Below are 15,487 nucleotides of genomic sequence, written 5' to 3' on the forward strand. Positions count from 1 at the left end.
TGTCGGATCTTTGCTAGTTGTTCGTCAATATTCTCGTAATCGGTTGGTCTGAAGCGAATCAGCAGTTCTTCTTTGAATTGTCGCCATGAAAGGACTCCATAAGTATGTTCAAACCAGTCAAACCACTGAATAGCATCCCCTTCAAGATGTATAGCTGCAATTTTCACCATAGATACATCCGCGGTTTTGTGGTACCGAAAATATCGCTCCGCGTGCGAAATCCAACCAATCGGGTCTCCTTCTTCCCATCTAGGGAAGTCCACTCTCATGCATGGATAGTTGGGGTTGGTCATAGAGCCTACCCTCCCTTGGAAGTCATCTCTTCGGGCTTGGTGTGATTGGGCAAAGCTCTCTCCTTGATATGATTTCTTCGGGCTTAGTGGTCGGCCCAATCTGAGTTCGGTAAAGAGCGTCCGAATCTTATCCTCCATTCGCGCCTCCAAGGCTTCGAATTTAGCATTGATTGCCTCCTTAGATGCCATAGTATATGACCCCAAATCAATGATGTTAAGATCTCTCTTTTGCTGTTGGGTTAAAGGCATGTATAGGTTGAGAGAAGTGATGGTCGAAAGTGTTGGTGGATTGGTGGATGTAGGCTGCGGTTTAGGCTTGTTTTGTGGCTGTTTTGGGTGCAGTTTGAGGGTGTGGTTTGGTAGAGTTTTAGGGCTGTGGATGAAAGTTTTGGATCTGTGGTAGATGGTAGCAAAGGTTTGACAGAAATCCGTGGAAGTTGCAGCAAGTATGTGCTGTCTTGTAAGAGTAGAATTGTCGTCGAAGAAACAACGGTTTCTCGACGTAATTTCCACCAAAAACTTGAGAGAATTGAGGAGGGAATTGATAGAAAAATCACAGTTTATATGACAGCAAGGATATCTAATTTAATCAAGAAAATTTCGGCAGTATAACAGCAAAGAAATTGGTGCAAGTTGCAATTGCAGAATTATCGTCGAAAAATTTCAGCGAGTTACGATGAAAATTTGCAGCAACATAAAATCGTTTTTAGAGATGAATTTCTTAATAGATCAATCTTAGATGGAAGCCAAGATGATATATGAAGTCTATAAGAAATTTCATTCAAAAAAGATTGCAAATAGATGGGTTAAGGCAACGATATGCAGCTGAAATTTTCTGCAGCATAGATTTTCAAGTGCAGCAGATTGGACATAAAAGATCAGTAGTTTATATTGAGAATTTTTCGATGAAACCAAAGGGAAATCTACTGTTAGGAAGTGTCAAAGATGTCATAAAAATTTTGTAGAAATTTAGATAGAAAAAGCACAGTAGCAAGATCAAACAGATGGTGCTATGCGGTTTGAATTCTGCAATTCAAGTGCAGCAGATTGGACATAAAAGATCAGTAGTTTATATTGAGAATTTTTTGATGAAACCAAAGGGAAATCCACTGTTAGGAAGTGTCAAAGATGTCATAAAAATTTCGTAGAAATTTGGATAGAAAAAGCACAGTAGCAAGATCAAACAGATGGTGCTATGCGGCTGGAATTCTGCAATGTATCTTTCGTCGTAGAGATGAAAACTTTGTGACGAAAAGTTTATGCAGCAATATAAGAACGATTTTTTTTTTTTTTTGATTTTCGAATAAGGATAACTAAATTGCAGCAGTAGTAAGGTAGGAAACCAGAACCTGTTGCAATTCACGGGGAGATCGAAGGATGATCCGTGGTGGTGGAGATGATGGTGGAATTCGGTGACGATCTTTTAAGCAATTGTGGGAATTGCTTTGGATGGTTGTGGAGGGTTGATGGATGGCTGTGAAAGGGCAGCGAGACGCCAAGAACGCTGCTCTGATACCAGGTGTTAGAACCCTTGCAGATTCTAAACTTGGGGTTGATCTCTTTAGGGGATCGGTCTCCTTGGAACTCTATAGGGGTTCCTCCCTCCAAGTTGCTGCTCAAAGGCTGCAGAAAAGATTCATCTATTGCTTATCAAAAGAGAAGGAATACATGGCTATTTATAGGGCTTCTAAACCCTAACTCCTAATAGGACTCCTACTTAAGACTTTTACTTCTAACCAACTCCTAATAGGACTCCTAGTCAAGACTCCTATTCCCTTACAACTCCTAATTCTTCTCTAAGAAAACACCTCCTACATGAATGCCCCTCACAATTAGGACTCTCCTAGCTAGAGTCCTAACAGAATGTCCCTCTCAATTAGGACTCTCCTAGCTAGAGTCCTAACATTTTTACATGAATGTCCCTCTCAATTAGGACTCTCCAAGCTAGAGTCCTAACACACATTTTATGCCATATTAAAACTATAGAACAGAGAAGTTCTACTGTTCTAATTTCTTTCCTTCTGTTTTGTGCTTCTTTCTCCTAATCAATATTAATGTGGTTAGTCTGTGTCAGAGATGGAGGTGTAAGAGATATCTAACGCAGATGACATAGGGTAGTTCAGCTTGAATTTATTTGTGTTCTTTCTTTTGTGGATGTTCCAACACATTATGCAGCAGAAGGAATTTCATCCTAGTCCATTCTAGTTCCTCTAGGTTGACATGTATTCTTGAAGCTGCCTGGTGTAGTTAGATAATTGGCTATTTAGGACAGAATTAATTACAGAGATGTTTTGTTTATCTGTATCCATTTTGCAAAAAATCAAGTTATCATTGAAAGGATGGGATTTTGGTGGTTTTTGCATCTCAGAACTTAGTTAATGTGGACGTAGATTGCCCATGAAAAGAATTTCTCGTTTTAGGTGGCAGACACATTAGTTTAATTTTCAAACCAAGGCATTCTCCAGGTACATGTCATCAATTTCGATAATCAAAATTTCCTTATTTTGAGTATGCTATATATATGGCATCAAACTTCTTTTATGATAACTAAACATGTGATCTCATTTTTTAATGAATACCACATGGAAATAAAAAGATTTTGCTCAACGTCGAACTCTTAGTTCTGCTGCTTCTCTTTAACAGATATTGCAGCAAATGCGAAGTGATACCGCATTACTGACAAAAGAGGAAGGAGGTTCACCCATCCGGAATCCTTCTACAGCTGCTGAAGATGCAAGACTGGCATCTTTAATATCTTTGGATGCCATCTTAAAACAAGTCAAGGTGTCTTTGCTATTATCTTTCTCTCATGTTTATTCTAGTTACTTCCTTTATGAACAGTCTAGGTTTGTCATGCAGAAATATAACATGGTTATTTGTCTTGCAGGAAATTTTGAGGCAAACCTCCGTAAGTTCTGTTACCAAATCAAGGAAGAAATCAATGCTAGCATCTCTGGATGAACTCTTAGAGCAGATGCCGTCACTCCTTGATATTGATCATCCATGTGCCAAGAAGCAAATTACAGAGGCTCGTAAGGTTGTAGAGGTAAGTTCAGCACAAACTTTCAGATATATTTACGCATGTTTCATTTTCGCAATCTTATTTTGTGTTTATATTTCCTGTTAATGTGCATCAAATACACAAGTTAGTCCTTGATCTTCGTAGAGCACACATAGTTCCTTAGGACTGTCTTATTGGTTGTGCATTGTGTCAGCGCGAAGGAGGAAATAGCCTATTTTGCTGATTAAGTTTGATTTTTTTTGTTATTATCTTTATTTGTGATTAAGAAGTCTCTGAAAATTAGGTGCACAGGAGGTTCACTCAGTCAGTAAATTGTCAACACTTGTTGTGCTGATAATATCAGATTTCTGCAAAGTTGGTTTTGGCATGATTGTGAAATAAATGTGTACCATAATGTGAATTGCCAATAGCTCAAATGACAAAGATGAAAAATTCAGTGACTGATGTTGCTAATGATAGCATGATTCTTGCAGTTGATACCAGAAGGAGACAGCTACGATGATGAATCGCGAGCGCTACAGCCATATGCAGATTCAACCTCCACCACAGAGATTGTATCACAATGGAATGTATTGCAGTTCAATACAGGTTCTACAGCCTCTTTCATTGTAAAATGTGGTGCAAACTCTAGCTCGGAGTTGGTCATCAAAGCAGATGCTCGTGTAGAGGAACCCAAGGGAGGTGAGATCATCAGAGTTGTTCCAAGGCCCTCAGTTCTATCTGACATGAGCTTTGAGGATATCAAGAAAGTGTTTGATCAGTTGCCCGAAGCTATTAGCTTGCTAGCCCTTGCGCGGACAGCTGATGGCACGAGAGCCAGATATTCTAGATTGTACAGGACTTTGGCCAGTAAAGTCCCGTCCCTGAAAGATTTAGTTGCTGAGCTGGATAAGGGAGGAATATTGAAAGATGTGAGAACATGAATACAGCAGTATCGGTTTATTTCGAACTGGTGGTGCCTTTACATAAAACTTTTTATCCAGTCAAAAGTACCCCTTTGGTGGAGGCACCTGATATTGCTAATGTTTACCTTTGTGGACTACAAGACTATAATCGGAAAGAGAGAAAACACCGGCTGATGAAGTAGCTTCTCAGAGACACTACATTAGCAATTCCTGATTAACCAAAAGGACATTGTGGTGTCGCACATGAGATCATGTTGTACATCTTCATTTTTCCTATTCATTGTTGCCCGGAAGACATGAAAGGAGCATGGAGAATGTGAAAACATCTGTATTCATCGGTATGTAATGTACATGTATTTAGCATTTTTCTTTTCGTGTTGTGTTATGTAGGAACGCTTTTTCTGTCATCCTCCATGCTTTTTGTTTCTCACTTTGACACACGAATGCTAAAATCAAGTGTTTGCCTTTGTTCTATGGCTTGGATTCCATATATATGATTTTGGTGTCGAATGTTTCTATGTATTGTGTTTACATTACATCGTCACATGACAAAACAGTTGGAAGACTTAATTATTATTCCTTGAGATCAGCTCGTCCGATGAGAACCTTTGCATGTTAACACCTCTGGGCGACCAAAGTCGAAGTTAGATTAATCGTGACATACATCTAAATTTCTCATAATAGATTCATCTTAAAAGGATCTTTTGAGAAAAATATCATTTTAATACTTCCTAGTGATCGATCCAACCTTCACAATCGTTGGAGCATCTGATCGACCTTTGATCCACGTTACCATCAGTGATCCAATGAATGGGATAGACGTAGATTTTGTGAAGGCCATAACTTCGTTTTCCTAAAGTAGGAGTACTCTTTTCCATCAACTCACCAATTCTTTCGTCCTTGGTTGGCTAAGGCGTCTCCTTGCATCGATCAAAGCACCTCAAGTGCTCGATGTAAGTCGTCACGATTAATGCATGCTAAATCGGATGAAGCAGCCAGAGTGCCCGACTTGGCTATTGCACTCGAAAGCATCTCCTCGAGTTCGATACGATCAATCATTGTATTCTATGTAGTTGATGCGATCGGCACAACAAATGCATCTTTCTGTGTACATACGATCCATCCGTCCAGGATGTATGTATGCATCAAGGTGATCGATTTATCATAATTGGACAAAATATCTCCATATATATAATGCATTCTTCTAAAACATAAATAATAAAATACCTGATGCACCATAATTTGACAAGATATCTCCTACGTGCAATGCGTCCACTTAGGACATGCATCAAAATGCTCAATGGAACCTAATCGAACAAAACAATTCTAGATATAACTAAACAAAATATCCAAAGAGCCCAATGCACCCTAACGAGACTAACCATATCGATGCTGAAGGAATATGTCTCATTAAGCAGCATCAGAATAAAGGACAAATTACCGCACCATATGATTGATGACAATAACACTTGTCTCAAAAGCTCTAAAGTTGACATGCAATGATTCCTCCAAACCCCAAGGATATCAATTCAAGATTGTTAATCCCAGAAAAGACAAGATGTATGCAGCAAATGTTACAACTCCCATTGGTAAGTAAATGTCAGCCATGCCTCTGGCAGAATCTTCCAGGCCACAGAAATGCTCCAGGCAATAACTCCAACCATGGAGAGAGAGAGAGGATGTTCTTTCACTTCAAAGCCTTTACTTGCCTTCAGAGAGGATGCAGTCAGATGGCCAAAGTACAGCTTTTCCTGCCTCTCGTGAGGAAATGAGGTTTTGGTTTTGTCTTGCTCTTTGCACCCTCATCGATACCATTGCTGTTGTTTTAGATGGCTCGTTCAATACACAGTTTCAGGGCCCGTTCAAACCATTAAGTACACCACAACCTGCTTCGAGCTCTGCTAAAGACACATGAGAGATATGTACTGTGGACACAGACTGCCGCAGACCAGAGAAAGAGAGGTACTGATGGAGATCATGGAGAGAGAGAGAGAGAAAGAACGAGTGATAGCCCGCGTGGGTACCTGCCTGCTGTACTTCACCGCCTCCTCTCTGAAGAAGAAACCCCAGCCATTCATCTTGCTCTCCTCATGAGCAGTGCTTCCCATTCGCCTCGAGATCCAATAGGAGATCGCTACATGAATAACCCCACACGGTGTTAGAGATCGATTCCAACCATGCAAGCGTGAGAGCAACCGATGATCTGAGCTGTGTCTATCCATGAACATGAGATTTAAACTGGGGGGAAATGAAGAGAACTAACAAAGTGAAATTGATAGAAACAAGATCAAGAACTAGAGTTCGATTTCCTTTGTAACACTGTGATGCAACCATGGCAATCCGAACAAGCCAAAAATTCTGAAAGAAGCACAACACTCCTCCTTCAATTCCCAGCGCGATGACAGAGAAACGTAGATCACCAGACAATACTAGAGAAAAGAGAGAGAGAGAGAGAGAGAGAGACTAAGCAAAGAGCGAGGATTAAGGTCGAATTAGAAAGGTGGTGGAGGCGGAGGGTGAGCGGAGGGCGGCCAAATGACGTCTGACATGAGGTGGTCACCGTAGATGGACATGCCGCAGGACTCTGCTGCTGTCCCGTCGTGGCACCGCTGTTGCTGATGCTGGTGATGGACGTGCGGCTCGTGCTCCTCTGCCTCACCACCCTGGCCGCCCCCGGAGATCGAGACGGATATCGACACGTTGTCCTCGACTGGCAACCGATGGAAGGTCGGGTTCGAGAACGCCGCCGACACGACCACCACAGTCCCCGCCGCAATCAGCGGTCCCGCCACCGTCCCGCCCACGACCTGCCCCTGCGGCCCGGCAAGGGAGATGGATATCTCGCCACCGATCCTGGGGGAGACCGCCGCCATGGCCGGCGGGAGGAACGTGGCGGAGATGGACAGGATCTCGAACCGCCCGCGGAAACCGATGGTCGCGGCCTGGGGTGGCGGCGGCGCCCCGCCGAAGTGCGGCTGGCGGAGGGCGACGTTCGCAACGGAGCCGGTGCCGGCGAGGACGCATATCCCAAGGTTGCGGCGCCGTGCGAAGTGGGCGAGCGACTGAGCCACGTCGTGCCCCGCGGGGATCTCGAGCACGTGCGGCCGCATGGCCGCCGGCGCCTCTGCTTCGCGCGTGATCACCACGGGAGTCTTCGGCTTGTTCTTGGACCCCAGCGGGCGTCCCCTCCGCCGCTTCGCCACCTCAATCGTGGCGCCATCTCCACCTCCTCCGTCGCCGCCGCTGTTGACCACCACCAGACCTCTCTCCGCGGTCTGTTCGACGACGTCGGCTTTGGCCTTCTTGACCTCTGCGCTGCTCCTGGAGCTGTCCACTTCGTCCGACAGGCATTCTCTCTTATGCAGAAGCAGCAGCTGTTGGTGTTGTCGAAGGCAATGGTGCTGAAAGCGTGGGATGACATCCTTCCTCTCGTCGTCCTGCTTGCCCTTCATGTTGTACTCCAAGAAGCTATCCAAGATCACACAGATCGAGTTAAACACCAGTAACAAGGCCGGAGATAGGAAGAGGCAGAGGTGGATGGGATGTTGGCTTCCGACCGCAGTGGTGGGGAAGATACGGAAGCAAGCAAGGGGACATGTATGGGGGGAGGATGAATGGGGTTGTGTTCACCTGTTTCCATCTTTATCCTGGCTGGCCAAGTGGCGTGAAGTTGATGGCTGCACCCACTGGATACGGCAGCCAGAATCCAACGCCAAATCTTGTGTAATTCAATCGTATAAGCTAATCTTTTCGTCTTATTGCCACTCCATCCGCCCACCTCCTTTGAAAGTCCAAAGAAAATTGCGGCTTCTCTCTCTCTCTCTCTCTCTCTCTCTCTCTCTCTCTTCCAGCTTTGACAGGCCACCATGGAGGGAGGAACAGGATGTCCACGAAGGGACGCATGATTGTCGCAACACCTCGAGACGAATGAGTACGAGTACCGGAAGGAGATTAATGCTTCATGCTCGATCCTGATTCAAGTCAGAAACGATGGAAATGGAAGACTGACCTGACCCGACCTCGTGCATGGCCACCGGATGGTGAGGCGGAGTTCGACATCGACGTGAACGTCACGACGAAGACAGCGAAGGGATGAGAACAAGAGGCGATGGTACGACCATAGATGTCGGCCATGGGTCAAAATGGGAGAAACATAATGATAAGAAGCGACTCATTTGTGTGTGTGGGTGTGTGCGGACGAGGTTTTGGTGGTTTATTGTTCTTCGCCTAAGTAGTTCACACTACTTTGTTGCCTTTCTTTAATGTTGGGGTTTCCTTATCTCGTATTGTCGTGAGTTTATTAGAGTTAAGCCGATCCAATGAATTGTCTTCTAAAAATTCAATCGATCGGAAAATATTTTATGTGTGAGATGAAAAAAATATACAAAGAGAATAGTTTTAAACTATTAGGAATAAGATAGATCCAATCAAAGTCAAACATTAATGATATCCAATCCAATGTATATTAATTCCGAAGATGAGTCATACTACAATCGATAGATATGATTATCCATATCAAATTATTAATTATTTTTTTTTAATTTTTTTAAATTAATTTATTGAGTCAGAGTCATTCACTCCAGATCAAAGTTGATAGTGGTATACTCATTAGACTTTTCTTATATCGATTGAAATCTTTTCATTTTCAATATGACTAAATCGATATATTACATAAGATGTTACATCATAATTAAGCAAAATCAATATAAGGGTAAAATTCTCAAAACCTAACGAGACTATCACTTAGATCTTATATCCATCCACTGAATTCTTATTTTTAAAAATAAAAAAAATTAATTTGATATAATTTTAGATGAAAAAGTCAAAATCACAAGAAAAATAAATTTGATGTGTATCAAATCGGATGGTTAAGACCCTTTGTGCCACAAATTAGGGTTTTAATTAATGTGATCTTGTTTGCTCCCTAATTAGAAAGCTATTAAGTATCCTCTAATCTATTATCTTAATATCTTATTCAGATTAAGGCCACAAAGTCATGATAATTGTCTCCTCTAATTGTACATTATTTGGGGTATCCATACAAATTATACAGTACACATGTGGAGATAGATAAAAGGAGTCTCTGATTAAGAAGTTCTAAATACATTTTATGATCTAAAAGATCAATACATCTTCGAATTGATTAGCGACTTAATAATTGATCATTGCATAGTTAATTCCAATATAAGGGGAGGTCAAAGAAAATTAATGGTGAGATATTTTGGAAATGATAATGAATAAAATATTTCACTTTATCCATGTTTGAGATATTTTTGGGTACTTATATTTTTTAATTTATATTTAACTTAAACCCGATTAATCCAATTCAAAAGAATTACATAATTATAGGTATTGAAAAAGAAGAATAAAAAAAAAAAGAGTGTCTAAATGTCATCTACAAATGATAGTAGATAGAGCACATAGCAATCTCACCACATCCACTTCTAATCCAACTATTATTTGTATTTGATGACACAATATATTTTTTTCATGACATATCAAAATCTTTACCCGCTAAGTTAACAAATATATATATGTATATTTTTTACTCAATTTATATTAGTTCATAAACAATAAATTGGGATGATGTCATAATTAAAAGTCACCCTCAATTAATAATTTGAGTTGCTTGATCGATGACTTCAAATTGTTTTGATCTTTTCGAGTATAACATGTTTTTCTAAAGGATAAATAGTAAATATGAGATGTGATCTAATAAGCTTTCTATCAAAACTTCATGGGATGATGTTTTGGACTCTTAACTTGAGGCAAATGAAAAAGAATTATCGGATGAAGATTTTAATCTTTGATTTAAGGTAAATGAGTTGGGTATTATATTATTATCAAACTAGTATTTTACTAAAGGATATTTTTGAATTTTTTGTAAAAATATTTTTTTTTCTATTAATAATGATGTACATATAAATAATTGTATATTTTATGACCATTTGGAAGCCTATTTACTCTCAGTAGTTCCAAGTTATCTTATGTATTATTATCATTTATGGATGAGTCCAATAAATTAAATTAACTAAATTGCACCTATCATGAATTTTCAATTGCAAATTTGCTTGGAAGATGGCATACCCAAATTATTTATAGAGAGATAAAAAAAAGGGAAGAGAAACATCACCCTACTCAAGTTGTTATTTCCTTCTTAAAATGGTCAAAAATCATATATATCATATCCTAATTTTTTTTTAAACAAATCTCCCAATTTTATTTGGAATTTCCAAATTAATTTTTCATACAATTTAATATAATATTCCAATATTTCCAGTGAAGGAAATACTTATTTCAAACAAACATCAAAAGTTGTTTTTCTTTGTAATAATTAAAAGATGAGCATTGAGCATGGAAAAAGTGGTCAAAATTGTAATAATAAGGACCACTTGGGGATAACCATAGAATTGGGGAGAGAGAGAGAGAGAGTGTGTGTGTGTGTGCATGCATCCCAAGAAAGGGTGGAAGACCAAAGACCATTCCCTTATTGGTCAACCCTTTACTATGCTTCTTGCCATGAATACCCTCATCTTTTTGTTATTTTCTTTCACTCTCACTCCCCTCTCTTTTTATAAAATTCATTTGTATTTATAAGAATACCAAATTTATATTCTTATAATCTAGTATGTCTGGGCATAAAAGAATATACATGAACATGAAATTAATTTTAAGGTCATTTAATCATAGTCCTCACATGTCCCTCTACCAAGTCACAATGCTATAATTTTAAGGTCATCATAAATGTAGCTTTAGATGCAAAAGATGCAAAGGCCATCATATAATATAAGATTAACTTATTAATCAAATAAAGATAGGCTTTCATAAATTTACATGGTTAGTTGTTTTACAATGGTTAATAATAATACCACTGTCAAGATGGGTGTCATTGTAATTTCACCACAAGTTTAATTTTAATTCTTTAGTATGGATATGAAAAAGCCAAAAACTATTTCTCCTAAATCATATATTGTACAACAACATCATGCATATTTCTAATTATAACTTAGTTATTCTTTAACAATCATCATGATCCCTCTTTACACCCTCCCATGAACCCCTTTTGTGTATTCCTCTTTCCAAGTTGTTTATTGCTCTCCCTGCCATTTTGCCTCCCATCCACCAAAGAGACTCATGCCCTCTCCTCCACCAAATGCCCTACATAACACCTCCTTTCCTGTGTGTCTATGCAACAGTTGCCCCCTCCTCTTCCTTTGAAGACTGATATCACTGAACTCATTTCCTCCCTGAAAAGGAGCCACCTTTGGAGGACAAGAGGGGAGGAAGAGGAACAAGGGCTCCATTCCCACTAGAAAAATCCCATCTTTTCTCTTTTTGAATCTGTGTCTCTATTCTGAACTCCATGAGAAAGAGCCACCTTTGAAGAAGAAGAGAGGGAGAAGAGGATCAAGGGCTCTATATCCATTATAAATATCTCATCTTGTCTCTGTTTGAATCTGTTTGTATCTTGAACTCCTCGGAAAAGAATCACATTCGAAGGAGAAGCAAGGGAGGAAGAGAAACTAAGGGCTCTGTTTCCACCGGAAAGATCCCATCTTTGAATCCGTGTCTATATTCTGAATTTCACAGAAAAAAAAACTACCTTTGAAGGAGAAGAGGGGAGGAAGAGGAACAAGATCTCTATTTCCAGTAGAAATAGCCTGTATCTCTATTCTGTACTCATTTTTTACTTATAAAAGAGCCATCTTTGACGAGACGAGGGGAGGAAGAGGAGCAAAGGCTCTTTTTCAAAGATATCATCTATCCTTTCTTTCAGTTTAAGTCTCTGTTGCAACCGATGGATCCAAGTTATGACTCCGCTTCGTCTATCCTCCTCTGCGCTGAGGACAACAGTAGCATCATGGGCTTTGGTGGTGATGAGGAGGGTGGGCATGGGTTTGACCGGGTTCCTGAAGCAAAAAGTTTGGATTTTTATGGGGATCTCCTCGTGGATTTTCCTCTTCTGTCGGATGAATGCATAGGTTCGTTAGTTGAGAAAGAAACCGAGCATATGCCGAGGGACGACTATGCCGAGAGGCTGCGCTCTGGGGCATTATATTTGTCCATTAGGAGAGACGCCATTGATTGGATTTGGAAGGTGACCGCTGTTTTTTCTCCTTTTCCCCCTTAATTTTCTTTAATTCTTTCCATTTTTCCTCAGGATTTTTTGTCGACTTTACTGGTTTTGCTGAATGGTGTTCTTGTTTTGGTTCTAACTTTCATGGTTTTGTGTTGATAGGGTTAGGGTTCATGAGCCTATCAATCAGCTGAGTCTTTCTTTCGATGATCCATTTCACCTTTTCTATTTCCCTTTTTTTCCATTTTGCTAATGGATAAAAAAGTTCTGTAATTTCCTTTCATGCCATTATTCTTTTCCTTTCTTTTCCTCTGTAATGTGAGTTATTTTGTTAACCTTTTCTGCTTCATTTAATACTTCAAACTTAAAAGTATATGTTCCAATGAAATAGAATTTTTGCAGTCATTCATTAATGTAGATGGTTTTATTTTTACATTGCTGGTACAATATATATATATATATATATATTTTTTTTTTTTTTGTTGCCATTAGCAATCCCTGGAATGTGGTTTGGTTAATCTGATCCTTGTTTATCTGTACCTGATTTTATGTTTTTGTTCTCTTTTGCAAAAAAAAAAATTCAATTGTTCCAATTGGAGATCGGTTTTTGATTTCCCATCTACTTGTCACTTGGTTATGTTGATGGATATTATGCTGCTTTATATTGCAAACATTTAGCAGATCTTGCCGCAGAATATGGTCCACAGCTCCTTTGTGACTAATGACTCTTATGTTACAATGATCAGGTTCATGCCCATTACAATTTTGGACCAGTGAGTGCATGCTTAGCTGTAAATTACTTGGATCAGTTCCTCTCTGCCTATGAGCTTCCTGTAAGAATTCTCACATTGTCTGGAATCTGATCTTTAAATATACATCCTGTGCATTCTGGTTTATAGTTCTAACTGCAAACTCAATCTTCTTTTGTTGGATAATCATGATCTTATTTCTTGTTTCCATGTTCTAATTATGTTTGTAGCAAGGCAGAGCTTGGATGACACAACTGTTATCGGTGGCCTGCTTATCTTTGGCTGCCAAGATGGAGGAAACTGAAGTTCCTCTATCTCTGGATTTACAAGTGAGCAAGAATTCACAATAGAATTTGATGGTCTGTTATTTGGATATGTATTTGTCACAACAATTCCATCAATTGCTTTCGATAGGTCGGTGGTGCAAAATATGTATTCGAAGCCAGGACTATACAGAGAATGGAGCTGCTGGTTCTTGCCACCCTCAAATGGAGAATGCAAGCAGTGACTCCATTCTCTTTCATAGATTTCTTCCTTCATAAGTTCAATGGTGGTAATGCCCCAAGCAACTTATTGGTGTCTCGTTCCGTGGAAGTCATTTTAATCACAACGCGAGGTAGACCATCTTGCTGTTCAAATAAGTTAAAAATTCATTTTCTGGCTTCGTTATTGCTCCGAATTGAGTGGATTTCATGTGATTAAGAGTGAGACAATGTCATGCAGGGACTGGTTCTTTAGCATTCAGACCTTCTGAAATTGCTGCAGCTATTGCTCTGTCTGTTTTGAAGGAAACACAAACTATCGAACTCGAGAAGGCTTTATCATGCTGTAGCCATGTCGTGAAGGTGCATATGACTCCAGATCACTCTCATTTGTAATAACAAAACATGTATTCCTTTGGCATACATTTTCTTTTCATGCTTAAAGTTCTTGTTTGGTTGTTGGTTTCAACAGGACAGAGTCTTGAGGTGTTATGAGATGATCCAAGATTTAATGGCAGCTAGAAAAGAGCCACTTGAAATTGCAAGTCCATTAGTTTCCTCTCTACCTCAAAGCCCAGTTGGGGTGTTGGATGCTGCTTGCCTGAGCTACAAGATTGATGGTACAGTTTCTGGGTCTCATGCAACATGTGATTATGATTCTCCGGCTAGTAAGAGGAGGAAAATAAACAGATCATCAATTTCATAAAAGCAGTTTGGCACATTGAAACAAGTAGTTTGGTTTAGTTAGTAGAAATCTTTTGTGAACAAAATTCTGGTGAAAAAAAAAAAGAATGACTGATTCAGAAAAGGAGGATCAATTAAAACTGGGCATCAGTTGCTCATATCTTGCAAATGAATTGGCATGAAGTAGGGAGGAAATCCAAGGAGATGAGGACTGAATCACTGAGAAGTGTGTTGTGATCATGGCTGAGGCAACTGGATGCGACATTATGTTTCTCATTCTTGTTCTTATTTTTATTGGTCAAAAAATGACCACAAAACCAAAAGAAAAAGGATGAATACAACATTGAAAAAAAGAAAGAGAAGTAGCTTGTTTGAAAAAGGTATCAATTATTGACACTGTTTACATGATCACTTCTGCTTGTACATTTTGTGTCTGCCATCCTATTGTTTGACTGCTTTGTCAGCCCAGACTCTGGACTTTGCTTCCTTCCATGATACAAAGGAGGAGCCAAGTTGGTAGAGCCTTGGGAAGAGAACATATAAAACATTCATGAGCTGGTGGTTCTACTATTTCTTATTGAACTTTTGTGGTTCTCTTTGAAGTTTCAATTTCTAGTCTTAAACTAGTATGATTTAGTGTGCAAGATTAGATTAGATTAGATGAATCCTAAGATCTAAACCACTACAGTCAATGTCAAATTGCATCTAGAATCTAAGCTAGCATGGGCTGTTGACCACAGAATCATTTCACAGATTGGGCATCACATGCATACTTAATTAAGATGGTTATAGTACTTAAGAATACTCTTATTGAATGCATTGCCTTAGTGTGGTGTACTAACTATCAAAAGAAGTGGCTTCTACAGTTTGTTTCACATGCAAGGAACTATGATGCCTTAAAAGGTCATTGAGGGACTAATTAAGCTTTAGATTGGGATCACCTCAACATTCCTATTTACTGTACAAAACTGTTGTTGTTGTTGTTGTTGTTCATATTTAAGGCAATTATTTTGGGATTTTAGGTATGTTCAATCCTTCATTGTTTCTCATAATAATGTTCTCTTGTGCTTTCTTCTTCTTCTTCATCATAAACAATATTTGATTGATATTTTATTCTATTCTTCCAAATATAAATTGTTAGACTTTCTTGTAATATGGACTTGGCACACACTCTCATTTGGATCCTCAATTTAACTAACTTAATTTGTTCTCATCATTAGTGGTTGGTGTTCAATAATTAAATTCTACCTATTAGGTTTAAAAAATATTAATATC

The 15,487-nt window shown here is 39.3% G+C and overlaps 3 protein-coding genes across 4 annotated transcripts in view; 2 read left to right on the forward strand and 1 right to left on the reverse strand.

Moving 5' to 3' along the window:
- Positions 1-4,694, forward strand: part of LOC103995217 (kinesin-like protein KIN-14L) — a 35,314-nt gene extending 30,620 nt beyond the window's left edge. The window contains exons 21-23 of one of the 2 annotated variants that reach the window (XM_009415753.3): positions 2,937-3,077; positions 3,181-3,339; positions 3,789-4,694. In XM_009415753.3, the coding sequence (XP_009414028.2) occupies positions 2,937-3,077; positions 3,181-3,339; positions 3,789-4,238 (750 nt within the window). In that variant the 3' untranslated portion in view covers positions 4,239-4,694. The remainder of the gene's footprint in view (positions 1-2,936; positions 3,078-3,180; positions 3,340-3,788) is intronic. The other variant, XM_065161597.1, reaches the window with a different exon arrangement.
- A 1,798-nt stretch (positions 4,695-6,492) lies between these two features.
- Positions 6,493-7,836, reverse strand: LOC103995473 (AT-hook motif nuclear-localized protein 17). The gene has a single exon (XM_009416068.3). It carries the CDS (start codon positions 7,670-7,672, stop codon positions 6,713-6,715), a length of 960 nt encoding a protein of 319 aa, XP_009414343.2. The 5' UTR covers positions 7,673-7,836; the 3' UTR covers positions 6,493-6,712.
- Positions 7,837-11,288: 3,452 nt separating this feature from the next.
- On the forward strand, positions 11,289-14,771 carry LOC135644421 (cyclin-D4-1-like). Its single transcript, XM_065161969.1, has 6 exons — positions 11,289-12,318; positions 13,044-13,130; positions 13,277-13,375; positions 13,461-13,662; positions 13,770-13,891; positions 14,001-14,771. The coding sequence occupies exons 1-6, from the start codon at positions 12,019-12,021 to the stop codon at positions 14,232-14,234; spliced, it is 1,044 nt and encodes a 347-aa protein (XP_065018041.1). The 5' UTR covers positions 11,289-12,018; the 3' UTR covers positions 14,235-14,771.
- Positions 14,772-15,487: the final 716 nt, after the last annotated feature.

Source organism: Musa acuminata, chromosome BXJ3-8, assembly GCF_036884655.1.
Source record: "Musa acuminata AAA Group cultivar baxijiao chromosome BXJ3-8, Cavendish_Baxijiao_AAA, whole genome shotgun sequence".
NCBI lineage: Eukaryota > Viridiplantae > Streptophyta > Magnoliopsida > Zingiberales > Musaceae > Musa > Musa acuminata.

Coding starts and splice junctions, on each gene's coding strand:
- LOC103995473 (XM_009416068.3), bottom strand. CDS start 7,672: ATGAAGGGCAAGCAGGACGACGAGAGGAAGGATGTCATCCCACGCTTT.
- LOC135644421 (XM_065161969.1), top strand. CDS start 12,019: ATGGATCCAAGTTATGACTCCGCTTCGTCTATCCTCCTCTGCGCTGAG. Junction 13,131..13,276: donor TCTCTGCCTATGAGCTTCCT/GTAAGAATTCTC, acceptor TTATGTTTGTAG/CAAGGCAGAGCTTGGATGAC. Junction 13,376..13,460: donor CTCTATCTCTGGATTTACAA/GTGAGCAAGAAT, acceptor TGCTTTCGATAG/GTCGGTGGTGCAAAATATGT.